The following is a 17,088-nucleotide window of genomic DNA, read 5'->3' on the forward strand; positions in this document are numbered from 1 at the left end:
AGTCAGAGTGGCCAAAATGAACAAATCAGGAGACTATAGATGCTGGCGAGGATGTGGAGGAACGGGAACCCTCTTGCACTGTTGGTGGGAATGCAAATTGGTGCAGCCGCTCTGGAAAGCAGTGTGGAGATTCCTCAGAAAATTAAAAATAGACCTACCCTATGACCCAGCAATAGCACTGCTAGGAATTTATCCAAGGGATACAGGAGCACTGATGCATAGGGCCACTTGTACCCCAATGTTTATAGCAGCACTCTCAACAATAGCCAAATGATGGAAAGAGCCTAAATGTCCATCAACTGATGAATGGATAAAGAAATTGTGGTTTATATACACAATGGAGTACTATGTGGCAATGAGAAAAAATGAAATATGGCCTTTTGTAGCAACGTGGATGGAACTGGAGAGTGTGATGCTAAGTGAAATAAGCCATACACAGAAAGACAGATACCATATGGTTTCACTCTTATGTGGATCCTGAGAAACTTAACAGGAACCCATGGGGGAGGGGAAGGAAAAAAAAAAAAAAGAGGTTAGAGTGGGAGAGAGCCAAAGCATAAGAGACTGTTAAAAACTGAGAACAAACTGAGGGTTGATGGGGGGTGGGAGGGAGGGGAGGGTGGGTGATGGGTATTGAGGAGGGCACCTTTTGGGATGAGCACTGGGTGTTGTATGGAAACCAATTTGTCAATAAATTTCATATATATAAAAAAAAATAAAAAAAATTTAGCAATAACATTAGAAACTAAAACTTCTGGGTTTGATTCCTTGTCCTTTTACTAATAGCTGTGTGAATTTTGGCACCTCTTTTAGTTTCTCCCATCTTAGTTTCTTTATAAAAGAGGGATAATTGTACCTATCTCACAAGATTATTATGCTTGTTAATATAAGAACTATAGGTTAGTGAACTTCTATTCATATCTATGAACTGTCATTGTATCTGAGTTATAGTAAGTGGTTCAGTACATGTTAGTTGAATGAATGTTTATACCTGTAAGCAAGGGATGGAAAGAAAAACACACAGAAGAAAAAGAACATGTGATCTTAGTTGGTGAAGGTAAGTTTAAACATGTAATTATTTAATGTGATTACACATCATGAACTAGAAAATCTAAGGTTACACTGTCTTAATTTATTAAATGTAATTTTCATTATTTTGATTATTCTCAGGCAGAAAAGGCTAGCTTGGTTCACCTACTGGATTTCCTAGGTATGATTTTTCTCACAATGATTTGGGCTGTTTGTCCTCGAGATAGTTTTGCACTCTTGGGCCAGTGGATACAGTCTAAACTGCAGGAGGTAAGTGTGAGACAATAAGTTGGGTTTTTAAAGGTATGTGGTGAGGATATTTTAAAGATTACTATAAAGTAACAGATACAAGAGATGTTTTCACGTATCATGAAATATAGCTACTAATTTTTAGTCATATGTTTTCTCATTTTTAGGGGACATTCTTAAAAATGAGCATTCAAATTAGAAAATACTACATCTTTTAAATGATGGAGATAGATGATTTTCAAGGGCATAGCAATTTTTGGCTAACAGAAGATTTAGGGGCAGAGTGTTATATAGTTATTGGTCTTAGAGAAAACGCGGTCACAGATCCTTTCTTTCCTTTTGTCACTTTACCTTCAAACTTTTCACTTTTGTCTCTCATAGTGACTGTGGTATACTTTCTGGATGACTCTCCCTTCTCCCAAACGTTTGCATTTTGATGTAGAACTCTTAAAACCTGTAAATTTTTATGGGCACAGAATTAGCTAAAGCTGCTTTACCATCCTCATCCTCTCACTCCCAGTTATACTAAGGTTACCTGCACAATAGTGAAAGGATAATCTTACTAGGTGTTTGTTCACTTTCATTTCTAGTACTTATGTATAATGGTGTTCATGTCATAAAATTTACTGAGGCCCGCATTTTGTTCAAAACACTTCACTACTGAAAGTAGGTCTTGCAGTTTTGATAATTGCTTTGTTAACTATGATTAATTATTTTATTTTACATCTTTCTTCACATGTTTCCTCTTGTCCTGGGAGGTTTGGTTCTTCAGGAACAATCTGTTATTTGTTTATTTAATGATTTGTGGAGCACCATCATTGTGCCATCTGGGTACTGTTTAAATCTAATGTGTAAAATTCTTTGAGACAAATTGCTTTTGAAATTGGATAACTAAGTCTTTTATTCAGTGTTACCATATCATTTGGCTGCATTTATATTGAAATAAAGGCTCTTAAAGGGGAAAAAAAAAGAATGGTTATTGCTTAGGTTATAGGATTTCATATTTTGAATTTTATTTCCATTATGTGTCGGGAAGTCAAAGGAGTTAATGTAGTGTTTACCCCATTTATCAATACATCACTTTTTTCTGTATTGGAATCTGAAGATTTTGTTATAGGAAATATAACCTGTGGCTGTTTTTTCTTTAAAATAGTTGATGAAGGGGTGCCTGTGTGCCTCAGTGGGTTGAGCATCGACTCCTGATCTCAGCTCAGGTCATGATCTCACAGTTCAAAGTTCAAGCTTCAGGTCAGGTTTTGTGCTGATGGCTTGGAGCCTGCCTTGGATTCTATCTTTCCTTCTCTCTGCCCCACCCCACTTGTGCTCTCTCTGAAAAAAATTAAAAAAAAACTTGATGAATCCTGCTACTTCATATACTAATTAATAATTAAACTAAAAATAGAGTGATTACTTCTCTTTGAACTTTTCTTCCTTAAATCAAGCCCCACCCCCACCCCCATGATTTTGGTGATGGGGAAATGTTTCTTTCTCTAGAAAGCCTTGTTCCTTGTGATTGAAGAGCAGGAGGGGATGCTGATAGTGAATTATTAAAGAGGGGGAATTGCTGACATTTATTTGCCAGAAAAAGGAAGAGATGAAGGAAGAAGGAGGGGCCTTTACATAACCAACCATTGGGGAGTCCTCTATTTTTGTAATTTTAAAAGATTTAGGTACAATGTAGCAGCCGTCATAGCGTGCTACCAGGTATTAATTAGTAATAATTACAATAGCTAATATGTATTGAGTACTTACTATATGTTAGGCATTAGGATAAGCACTATAATTATGTACAGAGGTTAAGAATACAGGCTGTGAACAGATGGACTTGTGTTTGAATTTAGGCTGTTAGACCTAAGTTCTATACTGGGCAGATTACTTCACTAATTATAGGTCTCAGTTTCTTCATCTATAAATGGGCATAATACTGGCTACTCAAAGCACTGTTGTTGGTTTAATGATACATTTAAAATAGGACCTATTTTTTTTTTTTAAGTTTTTATTCATTTTGAGAGGACAGGGGAGGTGCAGAGCGCGAGAGAGAATCCCAAGCAGATTCCACAGGGTCAGTGAGAATCCCAGTGCAGGGCTTGAACCCATGAACCTTGAGATCATGACCTGAGCCAGAATCGAGAGTCGGGTTTACGCTTAACTGACTGAGCCATCCAGGCATCCCTAAAGTAGGATCTCTTAATCTAAACACTGACATTTTGGACTGGATAATTCTTTGTTGTGAGGAATTGTCCTGTGCATTGCAGGATGTTCAGTAGCCTCTAAACATCTACTGTAAATATCTGACCTCTACCCACTAGATGCCAGTAGCACTCCCCCTGCCCAATAGTTGTGATGATCATAAATGTCTCCAAACATTTTTATATGTCCCTGGGGGACAAAATCGCATCCAGTTGAGAACCAGTGATTTAAAGCACTTAGCACGGTACCTAGTACAAAATGAGGACTCAGTATAGGAGTTATTATCATTTGCTCATTTTATCCTGTCTGCAACTCTAGGAGGTTGGTCCTGTGCTACTCCATTTTACATATGATGCTACTGGGCTTAGATGGGTTAAACAATTAGCTGAGTGTTAACAGTTAATAAGTGTCAGCATTTGGACTTAATGTAAGTTTCCATCCTTAAAAAAAAAAAAAGCCAATGTTTTAAACCAGTTATACTATCAGTAGACTTGATCGACCCCTCCAGACTGCTCATTGAGAGTGAAGACACTATATAATATAGTTCAACAACCTAAAAAGTCATGATCGAGAAGGAAGAAAGTCCTATCTCATGGTTATATACTAGATTGATTATATTATTTCTAGACATCACTGACATGTAGCTACCTCTGTGAAATTGTTTCCCCTATTAATAAATAACTCTGTTCTCAAAAGTCCTGCTTATTGATCCATCTCCTACAAATTTTAGTACTTACTGAAAATTAGAATTTAACTGGAAAGCATTCACATAAATACAAGTAATTAGGGAAGTTAAAGTTACGATATCTATTTGTATTTTTTTATTGAAATTGGAAGAAAATTTCATTTTCCTAACTAATCAATACTTAGAAAGACGGAGTTAAGATAATTTATCAAAGAAGGAAAATTCTGCTCTCTGGTTAATTTTCTAACTGAAATAAATTCTCTAGTAGTGTCAGTGGTTATTATATAGCCATATTTTTTCAAATTTCTTTTAAAACTGCAAGGTCAGAATGTTCCTTGGCCATAATAAAAGCTTGCGTTAAGAAGCTTTCTTAGGAAATCCTCTCCTTTCTTAAAATTCATGTTATGTCACTTCACTTTTAGGCTTTTTCATAAAAGCAAACATACTCTTTGGATTTCTTTTGGTTAGTGAGAACACGTTCTAATGTAGGTCTTTTGTAAAAGCAAAGTAGCATAAGGCAAACTTTTGAAAGAGGGGTATACCTGTATAGTAGTAATCCCTCCCCCAATATTATCCATAGGGCTGAGGGAGGGTGGGATATATTCCCACCAGTGGTTTCCTAAAGCCTCAGATAGTACCATATCCTATTTACAGTATGGGTTTTTTTTCTATACATACATACCTATGATAAAAGTTTGTAAGTTAAGCACAGTAAGAGATGAATTGTTCTATAAATAGAACTATTATAATATACTGTAAAAAAAGTTACATGAGTGTGGCCTTCTCAAAGTATCTTACTGTACTGTATTCACCATCTTGTGATAATGTGAGATGATAAAATGCCTATGTGGTGAGATAAAGTGATGTGAACAATGTAGGCACTGTGACGTGGTGTTAGGCTGCTATAGACCTCTGACAGTATGTCCGGAGAACCATCTGCTTCCAGATCACAGTTGAGCGGGTATCTCCAACCAGGCCCAGCACTGTCAGTACAGAGCCTGAGGCAGGGCTTAAACTCACAAACTGTGAGATCATGACCTGAGCTGAAATCAAGAGTTGGATGCTTACCAGCTGAGCCACCTAGGCGCCCCTACCATGGTGTTCTTTAAGTGTCAGTCATCGCGAGCATAAAACCTTTATCCTAGATACTCCATGAAATTAATTTTAAAAATCTCACTTTGTTACTTATTTTGTTGTGAAATGATAAATATCCTTAATGAAACTTCTATTTCTTACTTCTTCTTAGTATATGTTTGATAGACCATACAGTAGAACTTTGGAGGCTGAAGCTGACAAAATTGGACTACAGCTTGCTGCAAAGGTAAAATGTTTAGTAGTTGAGACTACACAGTGTCCTTCACACAGTAAAAGATAAATACACATTGTCTTAATGAGCTGTGGTATGAGGAGAGAATGAGAGCTGTATGAAATTTTTCATTAATACCTTTTAAATTTGTGCCCTCTGTAAACTGATACACTATCTTTATTTCACTATTCTCCCTTGTTTCACTGATCTAAGAAGGCTTGAGTAAAATAACGTAAGACTATTTTTCCTCCCCTCAGAGAAAGGTTTATGCTATTGTAGCTATGATCCCAAATGAGCAGATTGAATTTTTACCTTTTAAATAAATGGTAGAGGAGCAGACTTATTACTCTGTGTCTTTGAGATTATTTTTGTTGCAGCCAATGACTTACATTTGCTAGGCACAGAGAGCACCCTGGGCCTTTACTATGATTTAGGTTGGCTTTGTTCATGTCTCCTTTACAGGGAACTTCATGTCTGGCTCCTATTTTTATCATCTGTGATAACTGATATTATTCGTAGTAGAATTTAATATTAGAAGTAAAACTGCATTTTTAAAGCGGAGTAAAAACAATGCCACTTTGTACATTAAATTCAAATTGTATTTGATCTTTGTTGAGTTTCCAGTAGTTATTAAAAAGTCCTAGGTATAAAAATAAACTATTATATGAACTTCTAGTTTTATGGATTTAATTTCATTAATGAAGATACTACTATTCACAAAAGCAAAAGTAGTTATTTGAATGTTACGTAATAAGACTTAAGTGAATTCTCTGACTACATAGATTAAGAGGTTCCCAAATAGTGGACCACAGATTGGCTATAAAGGTAAGAGTGTTTTGTGTTCTGGTTAAGAAATCTTGGCCTATTTCAATAAATTGTTCCTGTTTTTATTTCCAAGAAGCTTATTGTTTTATTAGCTTTTTAAAATATAAAATGAGGAAGAAGTCAAGATAATTTTTTTCCAATGTGGATATCTAATAGCCTCAGGACTGTTTATTGAAGAGTTATCTTTTTCCACTATTCTTGAGTGTCTCTTTGTCATAAATGTGGGAGGCTATATAGGAGTCTATTTCTGGACTCCCTATTGTATTCTCTTGGCCTCTTAATCTGTCTCTGAGCCAATACTGCATTGTCATGTAGCTTTGTAGTAAGACATGATACCTGGTAACTTCTGTCTTCCAGCATGGTTCTGCAAGATTGATTTGGCTATTCTTAGTCCTTTTCCTTTCCATATACATTTCAGAATCACTTTATCAAATTACATGCCTGTATAAAAATACGCTTGGAATTTTGATGGCAATTGGGTGAATTTGGAGATAGTTGACTACTGTCAAAAATATTGAGTCTTCCTGGGAAGCGTGGGTGGCTCAGTTGGTTGAGCATCCCACTCTGGATTTCAGCTCAGGTCATGATCTCAGGGGCATGCGATTGAGTCCCACATCAGGCTCTACACTGACAGAATGGAGCTTACGTGGGATTCTCTCTCTCCCTCTCTCTCTGCTCCTTCCCCGTGCTCTCTCTCTCTCAAAATAAATAAACACTGAAAAAATAATATTAAATCTTCCAATCCATGAATGATATATTTGTCCATTTATATGGATATTCTTATAATTTTAGTGATGTTTCTAAATGTGTGTGTATGTGTATAGGAATTATACATCTTTTGTTAGATTTATTGCTAAATGTTTGACATTTTAATTGTAAAGTGTTATTTAAAAAATAAACTTCTTCATATATAGAAATGCACTTTATTTTTATAAATGACCTTGTATCTAAAAACCTTGCTAAATCCACTTAATTCTGATAGTGTGTAGATTCTTTTAGATTTTATATATACACATTTATGCTGCCTGTGAATAATGACAGATTTAGTTCTTCCTTTCCGGTCTGTGTACTTTCTGTTTTTGTTTTTTTGTTTTTTTTTTACCTTATTGAAATGGCCGGAAACTTTAGTACAATGTTGACGGTGAGCACCTTTGTTTCTTCATCATCATTTTTCACCATTCTGATGTCTAAGTTGTTTTTCTTTTTAATCTGACTTTTTAGAAGAGTTTCCCTGCCATTTCTAATATGCTAAGAGATTTTTTAAAATTATGAATAACAAATTTTATCAAATACATTTTTTATATTGATTATATCAATTTTCTCCTTTAATCTCTTAATGTGGTAAACTATATTGATTTTTTTACACACTAGGACAACTTTTATTTTTGAAGTAAACCCAATTTTATCAATAATATTGTTCTTCCAATATATTACTGAAGTTGGCTTGCTAATGTTTAGCTTAGAATTTAGAATGTTTTATCTGTATTCATAAAAGATAATGGCTTGGCCTTTTCTTTTCTTGTAATGTCCTGTCAGGTTTTAGTATCAAGATTATGTTGGCCTCATATAATGAGTTGGGAAGTGGTTTTTTCTTTTCTCTGGAAGAGTTTGTGTAACGTTAGGGATATTTATTTTTTAAATGTTTGGAGATTTTGTGGGTAGAAACCATACAGATTTATTTTTTTTTAAGTTTATTTATTTTGAGAGAGAGAGAAAGAGAGCAAGTGAGTGGGGAAGGGAAGAGAGAAAGAAGGAGAGAGAATCCCAAGCAGGCTCTGCACTGACTATGTGTAGCCTGACACAGGGCTCGAACTCACAACTGCGAGATCATGACCTGAGCCAAGATCAAGAGTCAGACTCTTAACCAACTGAGCCACCTAGGTGCCCTGGGCCTACAGGTTTCTTTGTGGGATGGCCTTTAGTTGTAGATTCAGTCTCTTTAATAGATATAGAGCTACTCACATTTTTCTGTTTTGTGTCAGTTTTTATAAGTTTTGTTTTTCTAGGAACTTCTGTTTCGTTTAAATTTTCAACATTATTATGAAGTTTTCTAATGTACATATATATTTGTGTTTTGTATTTTTTATTGAAGTGTAGTTGACACAATATTACATTAGTTTAATGTATACAAGACAGAAGTTCTACAACTCTGTATGTTATGCTCACTGTACGTGTAGCTCCATCTGTCACCATGCGATGCTGTCACAGTCCCATTGACTATATTCTCTGGTATATCTTTCATTCTGTGACTTATTCATTCCATAACTGGAAGCCTGTTTCTCCTGCTCTTTCATCTATTTTGCCTGTCCCCTCACCCCTCTCTGCTGCCAGCCATCAGTTTGTTACCTTTACCATGTATGTATTTTTTAGAAGTTTATTTATTTTGAGAGAGAGAGAGAGACAGCATGAGTCGGGGAGGGGCAGAGAGGGAGGTTGAGAGAGAGAATCCCAAACAGGCTCCATGCTGCCAGCATAGAACCCAACGTGGGCTTGAACTCACTGAACTGTAACATTTTGACCTGAGCCGAAACCAAGAGTCGGACACTTAACCGACTGAGCCACCCAGGTGCCCCCCTCCCTTACTATATTTTTAGTGTCTCAAGGATACTGCAGTCCACAGATATATTTTATTTATTTTTTTAAAAGTTAATACAGGGGCATCTGGGTGGCTCAGTTGGTTAAGCTTCCAACTTTAGCTCGGGTCATGACCTCACAGTTTGTGAGTTCCAGCCTCCTGCTCAGAGCCCACATTGGACTCTGTGCTGACAGCTCAGAGCCTGAATCCTGCTTTAGATTCTTTGTCTCCCTCTTTGCCCCTCCCCCACTCACACTCTGTCTCTCTCTCAAAAATAAATAAACATTAAAAATTTTTTTTAAGTTAATACAGTTTTTAAATATATTTTTAAAATGTGTGTTTGTTTTTGAGAGAGAGACCTGACAGCACAGAGCCCGACGAGGAGCTCAAACTCATGAGGCTGGAACCCACAAACCATGAGGTCATGACCTGAGTGGAAATCAGACACTTAACTGCCTGAGCCACCCAGGCGCCCCAAAAGTTAATATATTTTTATTTCAGGAGTTTCACATGTTGTGATTCCTCCCACTGCCAACCACCTTGGTTCTTCCAAAGTTTAAGTTGTAATTTTTAAGTCAGCCCTTTTTTTAAAAAGAAGTTTTGCTCAGTCCATAGTTCTTTTAGTTGAGCTTCTTTGATCTCCACTTGAATATGGACATGTTGTAAAAATTCTCCAGCTATAATATTTGGGATCCAGTTTCTTCAAGCAATTTTCCTTAGGGCCATGCTTAGGATCTGAGTAAATAGATCTGCCTAGTTCTCAATTTCAGACACCCTCTAAACATGAATAAGTTCAAACCATATTTACTCTTAAACTGTCACACCCTAGAATAGTGCAGATTGTTGGAATGTGCCAATACCTACGATTAAAATAATTTGACTGTTAGCAGATCTGTTTCATAGTTTCCACAGATAACACACGTTTCAGGATGTATATTTTCTGTCATTGCCTTGTAGTTCATTAATCTTACTTTGAGCTGTGTCCATTATGCCATAAACTCATCTTTGACTTTTACAGTTTAGTTACTGTATTTTTCCATTCTAGAATTTCCATTTGATTCTCTTTTATAAATTTCAGTTCGCTGGTGAAATTCTGTTTTGTCGTAACTTTCTTCATATTTTCTTGAATATGTTTATCATAATTTTTTAAACCTTCATGTTTGTTAACTATTATTTTTATTAACTTTTGGTCTGTTTCTTTTGTCTGTTTTTTGCCTTTGGTCTTGTTTCTTGGTATGCTTGCCCATTTTTTATCAAATTCTGAACATTTCATATAAACAGTACTTTTGGCTCTGAATGATAATTTATTCCATCACTGAGGATTCTGCCTTTAGTCTGGAGAACAACTAGAATAAAGCGGATTCCTTCAGTCAGTCACAGCCTGGGCTGAGTCTTTTTAAATTTCAGTTTGCTTCTACTTCACCTTCATTCATAAGGATATTACTGTCGGGAAGTCTACTGAAGGAATGGAGGATTGACTAAGTTCCTTCTCTGTAGTGGTTTTTGAACTTCAGTTTTTTGTTCTGCCAGCACCATGAGGATGTTGAAATCTCAGTTTTCATCCACTTTTTGTTTTAAAGAGTGCCCTATGCAGCTTTAGAATTGATAGGCGCCTTGGTGAACTGGCATCTGGTGTTGTCTTTGCTTTCCTGTCTTTCAGATCTTGACTTCTCAAATTTGGCTGCCTCATCAAGCCTGACTTGTAAGTTTTGATGTTTAGTCCTGCTGGATAGCCATAAGCACTCCTTAGTCACCTCTTTCTGCTTGGATTTCTTTTGAGTTCTGCTAGTTTTCTTAGCCTCTGGCCCTTCACTTCTTAGAATTTAACAGATTTTGCTGAAAACAAGAGCAACACACGGATAAGACCCCTCTCCCTGAGCTTTCCTTCTTCCTAGGATTTTGGCTTTTCTAGTATTGGCTAACTCAGTAACTCTCCAATACCTTGGAACAAATATTATTTATATTTTATCCAGATTTTCTTTTTTTTGTTGTTGAAGTAAAATTGGCATGCAGTATCCTATTAGTTTCAGGTGTATATAATATTGATTCAGTATTTTTATACATTACAAAATAATCCTCATGGTAAGTATAGTTACCATCTGTTGCCAGTTATTACAGTATTACTATATTTCCTATGCTAAGCATGATATCCCCATGATTTATTTATTGTATAACTGAAAGTTTTTACCTCTTAGTCCCTTTCACCTGATAGATTTTCTAATTGTGTTTGATAGGAACATTGGTCTGCTATAATTTATTTACTCCATCACTGCTAGAAGAGGAAGTCTCTTAGTCTTTTTAATAGCGATTCAGTATTCTATAATGTCACTAATTCATCTAATCATGTATCTGTTAATGAGTTTTGGGGTTATTTCCAGAGTTTTTCATTATTGTTTAAATTGCAAATAATACTGCATTTGGCATCCTTATATACATATCCTTATGTTCCTTGTGCTTTTCCGGTATTGCCTTTTTATTTTTATTTTTTTTTTTTAAATTTTTTTTTTAACGTTTTTTATTTATTTTTGAGACAGAGAGAAACAGAGCATGAATGGGGGAGGGGCAGAGAGAGAGGGAGGCACAGAATCGGAAGCAGGCTCCAGGCTCTGAGCCATCAGCCCAGAGCCCGACGCGGGGCTCGAACTCGCGGACCGGGAGATCGTGACCTGGCTGAAGTCGGACGCTTAACCGACTGAGCCACCCAGGCGCCCCAACCTTTTTATTTTTAAAAGATACTCCCAGGGGTGCCTGGATGGCTCAGTTGGTTAAGTGTCTGACTCCTGATTTTGACTGAGGTCATGATCTCACAGTTGTGAGATTCAGGCCGATAGGCCTCTGTCTGCATGGGGCATGGAGGCTGCTTAATTTTCTCTCTCCCTCTTCCTCTGCCCATCCCCAACTCATACTCTCCCTCTCTCTTGAAAAAAAAAAAAGATACTCCCAGTTATTACAGAATGTTGTAGCAAATCTTAACCAGTGACATATCAGAATGCCTTTTTTTTTACGTGCATATCAGCACTGTTTCTAGTATCTTTAATTTTTGTTAATTTGGACAAAAAATGGAATCTCATAGCTTTTAATTAAAAATTTGCATTTTCTTTCCTAGTAGTAAAGTTGAGGGTGTTTCCTTTTTATTGGCTATTTTATTTCTTGTTTTGAAGATTGCCTTTTTTTAAATGTTTTTCTCAGTAGATTTTAAGAATACATATTCTAGGCCCCACTTGGAAATTCTCAGTCAGTAGCTAGATGATGAGACCCTGAATCTAAATGTGTTTAGAAACTGCCAAGTGATTCTGCTGTCTAGGCAGGTATGGGAATTACTACTTTGAGTGATCAAATGCCAGTTTTGTGTTTTTGGGTGACTTGGTAAGTTAAATTTTCTGTTTTATTTAAGAAAGAAGAATGGAATTAGAGAGGTTAGTAAATATTGATATTCTTTTGATTATTTATAATATGGAAGCCATACATTTTTTATCCAGTGCATCTGGATAGAGAAAACTATCATTTCATTTTCTAAAACACATCTAAATATTGTAATGTGGAGTAGATGACCTTTTGCCAGTTGTGATATTATATTTAGTTCAAAGGAGAAAACGATATTGCTACAGATGTTAAGTCATGAATACATAGTGATACAGGTAATATCTTTTTTATGGAGCACTTAGGATATAAAAACGCCATCTCTGAGTATAAGTATTTTTTTCCTATCAAAAGGGAGAAACCTCAAAATTAAATAGTTTAAGAACTTCAAATATTATATTTATACTACATTTTAAATGTATATATTTAAATATATTTTATATATTAAATATAATATGTTAAATATAATATATACTATTAAATATAATATATTAAATATATTTAAATATAAATATATACTACATTTATATGTCACATTTATTCTGTGACATCACCTGTTTAGATAATAACACCATTATCTGCCATTTCATAATACTCTTTTTTTTTTTTCCAATGTTTATTTTTGAGAGAGGGAGAGAGCATGACTGGGGAGGGTCAGGGAGAGAGGGAGACACAGAATCTGAAGCAGCCCCAGGCTCTGAGCTGTCAGCACAGAGCCCAACGTGGAGCTTGAACACAGGAACCGTGAGATCATGACCTGAGCCGAAGTCGGACATTTAACCAATTGAGCCACCCAGGAGCCCCAATACTTAACGTATTCTAATAACTGAGCTTAAATTTTTTGTGTTGTCTAACCTAATCCCATAGTAGCTCCATGAAGTAGTTATTATTATCATTATCTCCGTTTTATTGATAAATGAACTGAAGCTCAGACAGGTTAAGTTACTTTCTTATAGGTGCAAAATGGTAAAATCATGATTCAGACCCAAGTGTGTATGTTTTCAAAGCCCATGCTCCAGTTTTGTTTCTGATCTTACCCCTTTACCACAATTATATTTCACAATATAAACTTGTCTATCTCCATGTTGTCATATGCCATGCTTACTTTTCTACCTTTATCTTGTTCTTTCTCTTAGTAGCATTTGACACTATGAATCATGCTTCCCTTTGAAAATATGTGTATATTTGCGTGTGTAGCCACACATTTTGTTATAGTATAGAAGGTCATTTAGTATTGTAAACTCATAATGGGAAATAACAGCCCTTACTGCCCATCTGCCTTATACCCCAGAAATAAAGTCACCTTAACTTCTTTAGTTATTTACCTCTATATTTCCATATAATATGTTTATTTTGTAACTTGATGACTCATTAGGTTTAGACATAAGATTTCTTGTTATGGAAGATTTAATCTTTCATAACCTAACTAATGTTTTTATGTGTTATCTCTGTTCCTCCTTGGTTAAGTATCATTCAGTTTTTTTTCTCCATATTCTAATAGGATTTTCTCTTCTCTTATGGTGGACTTTCGAGTATTCTTTACACATTTTGGATACAGTCACTTGTTGATATGTGATTTGAAAATAGTTCTTCCTCATTTGTGGCTCATCTTTTCTAAATTTTTTTTAATGTTTATTCATTTTTGACAGAGAGAGAGAGACACACACAGAGCATGAGCGAGGGAGGGGCAGAGAGACAGGGAGACACAGAATCCGAAGCAGGCTCCAGGCTCTGAGCTGTCAGCACAGAGCCTGACGTGGGGCTCGAACTTACAGACTGCGAGATCATGACCTGAGCTGAAGTCAGATGCTCAACCGACTGAGCCACCCAGGCACCTCGTGGCTCATCTTTTCTTAACAAACTTTGTTTTTGTTTTTTGTTGTTGTTATTTTTTGTTTTTTTGCAGAGCAAACATTTTTAATTGTGATGAAAGCTAGTTTAAGGAACCCAAGGAAACTCTGCCAATTTCTGGGATGAGCTTCCTTCTGATGCTTTAACCCATAAATTCCAACTACTCTTGGCAGCCCTAAACTCTTGTCTTTTAACTCCATAGCTGAGTCAAACTTACCATGTTCTCTGCTTGGGTTCTACCCCCTTACATTGTGGTCAGAAAACTGCCCCCAGGCCAAGAGAGCAGGAGCAAGTCTGGGGATCACAGTACATAGTATTTCTCTTTATGTCAGGAATCAGTCTTGCGGCGCTTGGGTGGCTCAGTCGGTTAAGCGTCCGACTTCAGCTCAGGTCATGATCTCATGGTTTGTGAGTTTGAGCCCTGTGTCAGGCTCTGTGCTGACAGCTCAGCGCCTGGAGCCTGCTTCATATTCCATGTCTCCCCCAGTCGCACTCTGTCTCTCTCTCAAAATTAAATAAACATTAAAAAATAAAAAATAAATAAAAGAATCACAGTCCTGTCTTGCCTCTTGTCCAGTACCTGAAAATGTTTGCCTTATGTAGTCCGTAAGGCAAATGTCCAGCTTTATGGTTATTTATAGTGGGAGGATGAATCCAGTACCAGTTAGTCTCATGGGTGGAAGTGTATATCCCCAAATTTGTAATTCATGATTGTCCATCCATATTTTATAAAAAGGCACTAAGAAACTTTTCAGAAGCTCTGTGTACATAGTTTGGGATAGTGGACTTCACTGTAAGATGATAGGGCAGTGAGCTAGCTCTTTCTTTGGGAACTTTCACGTGGAATATATATAGGCTCTTTTTCTTGGCTTTTCAAGTGTCTTTGCAGAAGAATCTTGTAAAGCTAGCTGTCATTGTTTAAGGGTTAGAACGGGAGAGGGTGGTGGGGTTATTCCATTCATTGTGGAGTCTCTTGTTTAATTCTCTATTTGAACCTTATACTTCTACCTTTTTTTCTTGAGTACCAAATACTGAACCTTTCTGGAGTCCCCATGATGTGAAGGTATCAATCATCTGCCAAAGAAGCAATGTAATATAGTGATAATTAGTGAGCTCAGGAACTTGACTGCCCAAGTTTGAGATCTGCTTTGCTAGCTGTAGAGTACTAACTGTGTGATCTTGGGTGAGTTTTTTATCCTTTCTAAACCTCAGTTTTACTCATCTATAGGATAGGAACAGTAATAGGACCTACATTATAGAAGTAATACAATTAAAGTCCTAAGAGCACTAGTCTTCTAATCATTTATATTTAAATATATGCCTATGTTTCGACTATACTCAGAAAAATTAAAACCAAAATACGGGGCGCCTGGGTGGCTCAGTTGGTTAAACATCTGACTTCAGCTCAGGTCATGATACATGGTTTGTGGATTCGAGTCCCATGTAGGATTCTGTGCAGACAGCTCAGAGCCTGGAGCCTGCTTCCGATTCTGTGTCTCCCTCTCTGTGTGCCCCTCCCCCACTCACGTTCTGTCTTTCTCTGTCAAAAATAAATATATGTTAAAAGTAAAAAAAAAAAAAAATTAAAAAGAAATCTACCTGTTATTTACTCTATTACACAAGTATCTCAAACCTAATATAGTCATTGTATCCCTAATTTTCCCTCACATCTACTTCTAGTCTTCCTTCTATACCACCTTCTATTCAGTTGCTTTTGGAAAAAATTTAAAGTCCTCCTTAGTGCTTCCTTCTTCTTTATCATTCACATGGAATCTTTCATCACATGTCAGTAGTTATGCCTATAAAATTTATCTCAATATGTTTCTGTCTCCATCATTAGCATTTTACCCAAACAACTGTCCCAGTCTCATGACAGCTTTCACTGACGCCAAATCGTATTCCCTTCCACTTTGCCATAAATAAGAATTAGGTCTAGTTAGCTGGGATATTCACTTTCTCAAGGTGAGACTTAAGTGGACACTGGCCAGCATTTGCCACCAGATTTTTCAGATTCTGGGTTGGCCAACCCCCGACTATTGATTGGCACATTCTTTTTCATATTTGTTAATACATGCTAATCATCTTCTAGGATGTAGGGTTACATAATACCTTGATGAAGGTCAGAATTTGAATTAAAAAAAAGACATTCAATAAATGATTTTTATGCCTTAAAGTATAATGATAGAGATACACAGGATCCCCTGAAAGAGTAGAGTAGAGATGTCACATTAGTGAGGGATGAGAACTTGGCCTACAGATAAGACTGAGGAGATATTTACAGCAGACATCTGAAAGCTAAAGAGTAATTATCCTGATGAAGATGCTAATGGGGGTGCTTTTGGCATGGTGGACAGCATGTTCAAAGGCAAAAGAAAGGATTGCTTAGTCCAGGAGTTAAAAATTCAGTATGGCTAAAATGTAGATAGAGTTCAAGAGTACCAATGTCAATAGATAAAACTGAAAGGTAGAGCCTTCTTTGTTAGCAGTTCTCAGGATTTTATATCTTATCCAGCATAGTGGTTGGGATCTTGGACTCTAGAGTCAGACTGACATGTATTTGAACTCTTACTTTCTTTGTGTAATTGTAGACAAATCACTTAACCTTTTTGAGACCCGTTTTTAGTCTGAAAAATGGGAATCACGACAGTATCTACCCAAAAGGGTTATTTTGCATGTCCTATTCTTGATTCTTATTTGTGGCTTATATCCTTTCTTTGAACATTGATGAATCAGACTTTCTTGACTTCTTGCCACTTAATATTCAAATCACAGAACATAATTATCTTATTCCTAAATTCTGTCCTTATTAGGTAACCTTCTGATTATAACGTGGCTTCCTTCGTACCATGCCTAAAAGAGAGAGAACATGATGGCTTGAGGACACAAATGCTCTGTGCCCTTGGTAGTTTTGGCAGTTAGAGTTATTGCAGCAAATTAATAAGGTGATATTCTGCTTTTCTATCAATCTTGTGAACTTGGTTAATGGGAACTGTTCCTGTGAGATGGATCTATTGGTCA

General features: G+C 36.4%; 1 protein-coding gene across 5 annotated transcripts in view; it reads left to right on the forward strand.

The window, feature by feature from the left end:
• The window catches only part of OMA1 (OMA1 zinc metallopeptidase), a 99,606-nt gene that overhangs the window by 40,511 nt on the left and 42,007 nt on the right, over nt 1–17,088 (forward strand). For all 5 annotated transcript variants that reach the window (XM_047870705.1, XM_047870706.1, XM_047870707.1 and 2 more), the window contains exons 6-7: nt 1,171–1,299; nt 5,400–5,474. In XM_047870705.1, coding sequence (XP_047726661.1) covers nt 1,171–1,299; nt 5,400–5,474 — 204 coding nt within the window. The remainder of the gene's footprint in view (nt 1–1,170; nt 1,300–5,399; nt 5,475–17,088) is intronic.

The sequence above is a fragment of the Prionailurus viverrinus genome, chromosome C1 (genome assembly GCF_022837055.1).
Source record: "Prionailurus viverrinus isolate Anna chromosome C1, UM_Priviv_1.0, whole genome shotgun sequence".
In the NCBI taxonomy this organism is placed as follows: Eukaryota; Metazoa; Chordata; class Mammalia; order Carnivora; family Felidae; genus Prionailurus; species Prionailurus viverrinus.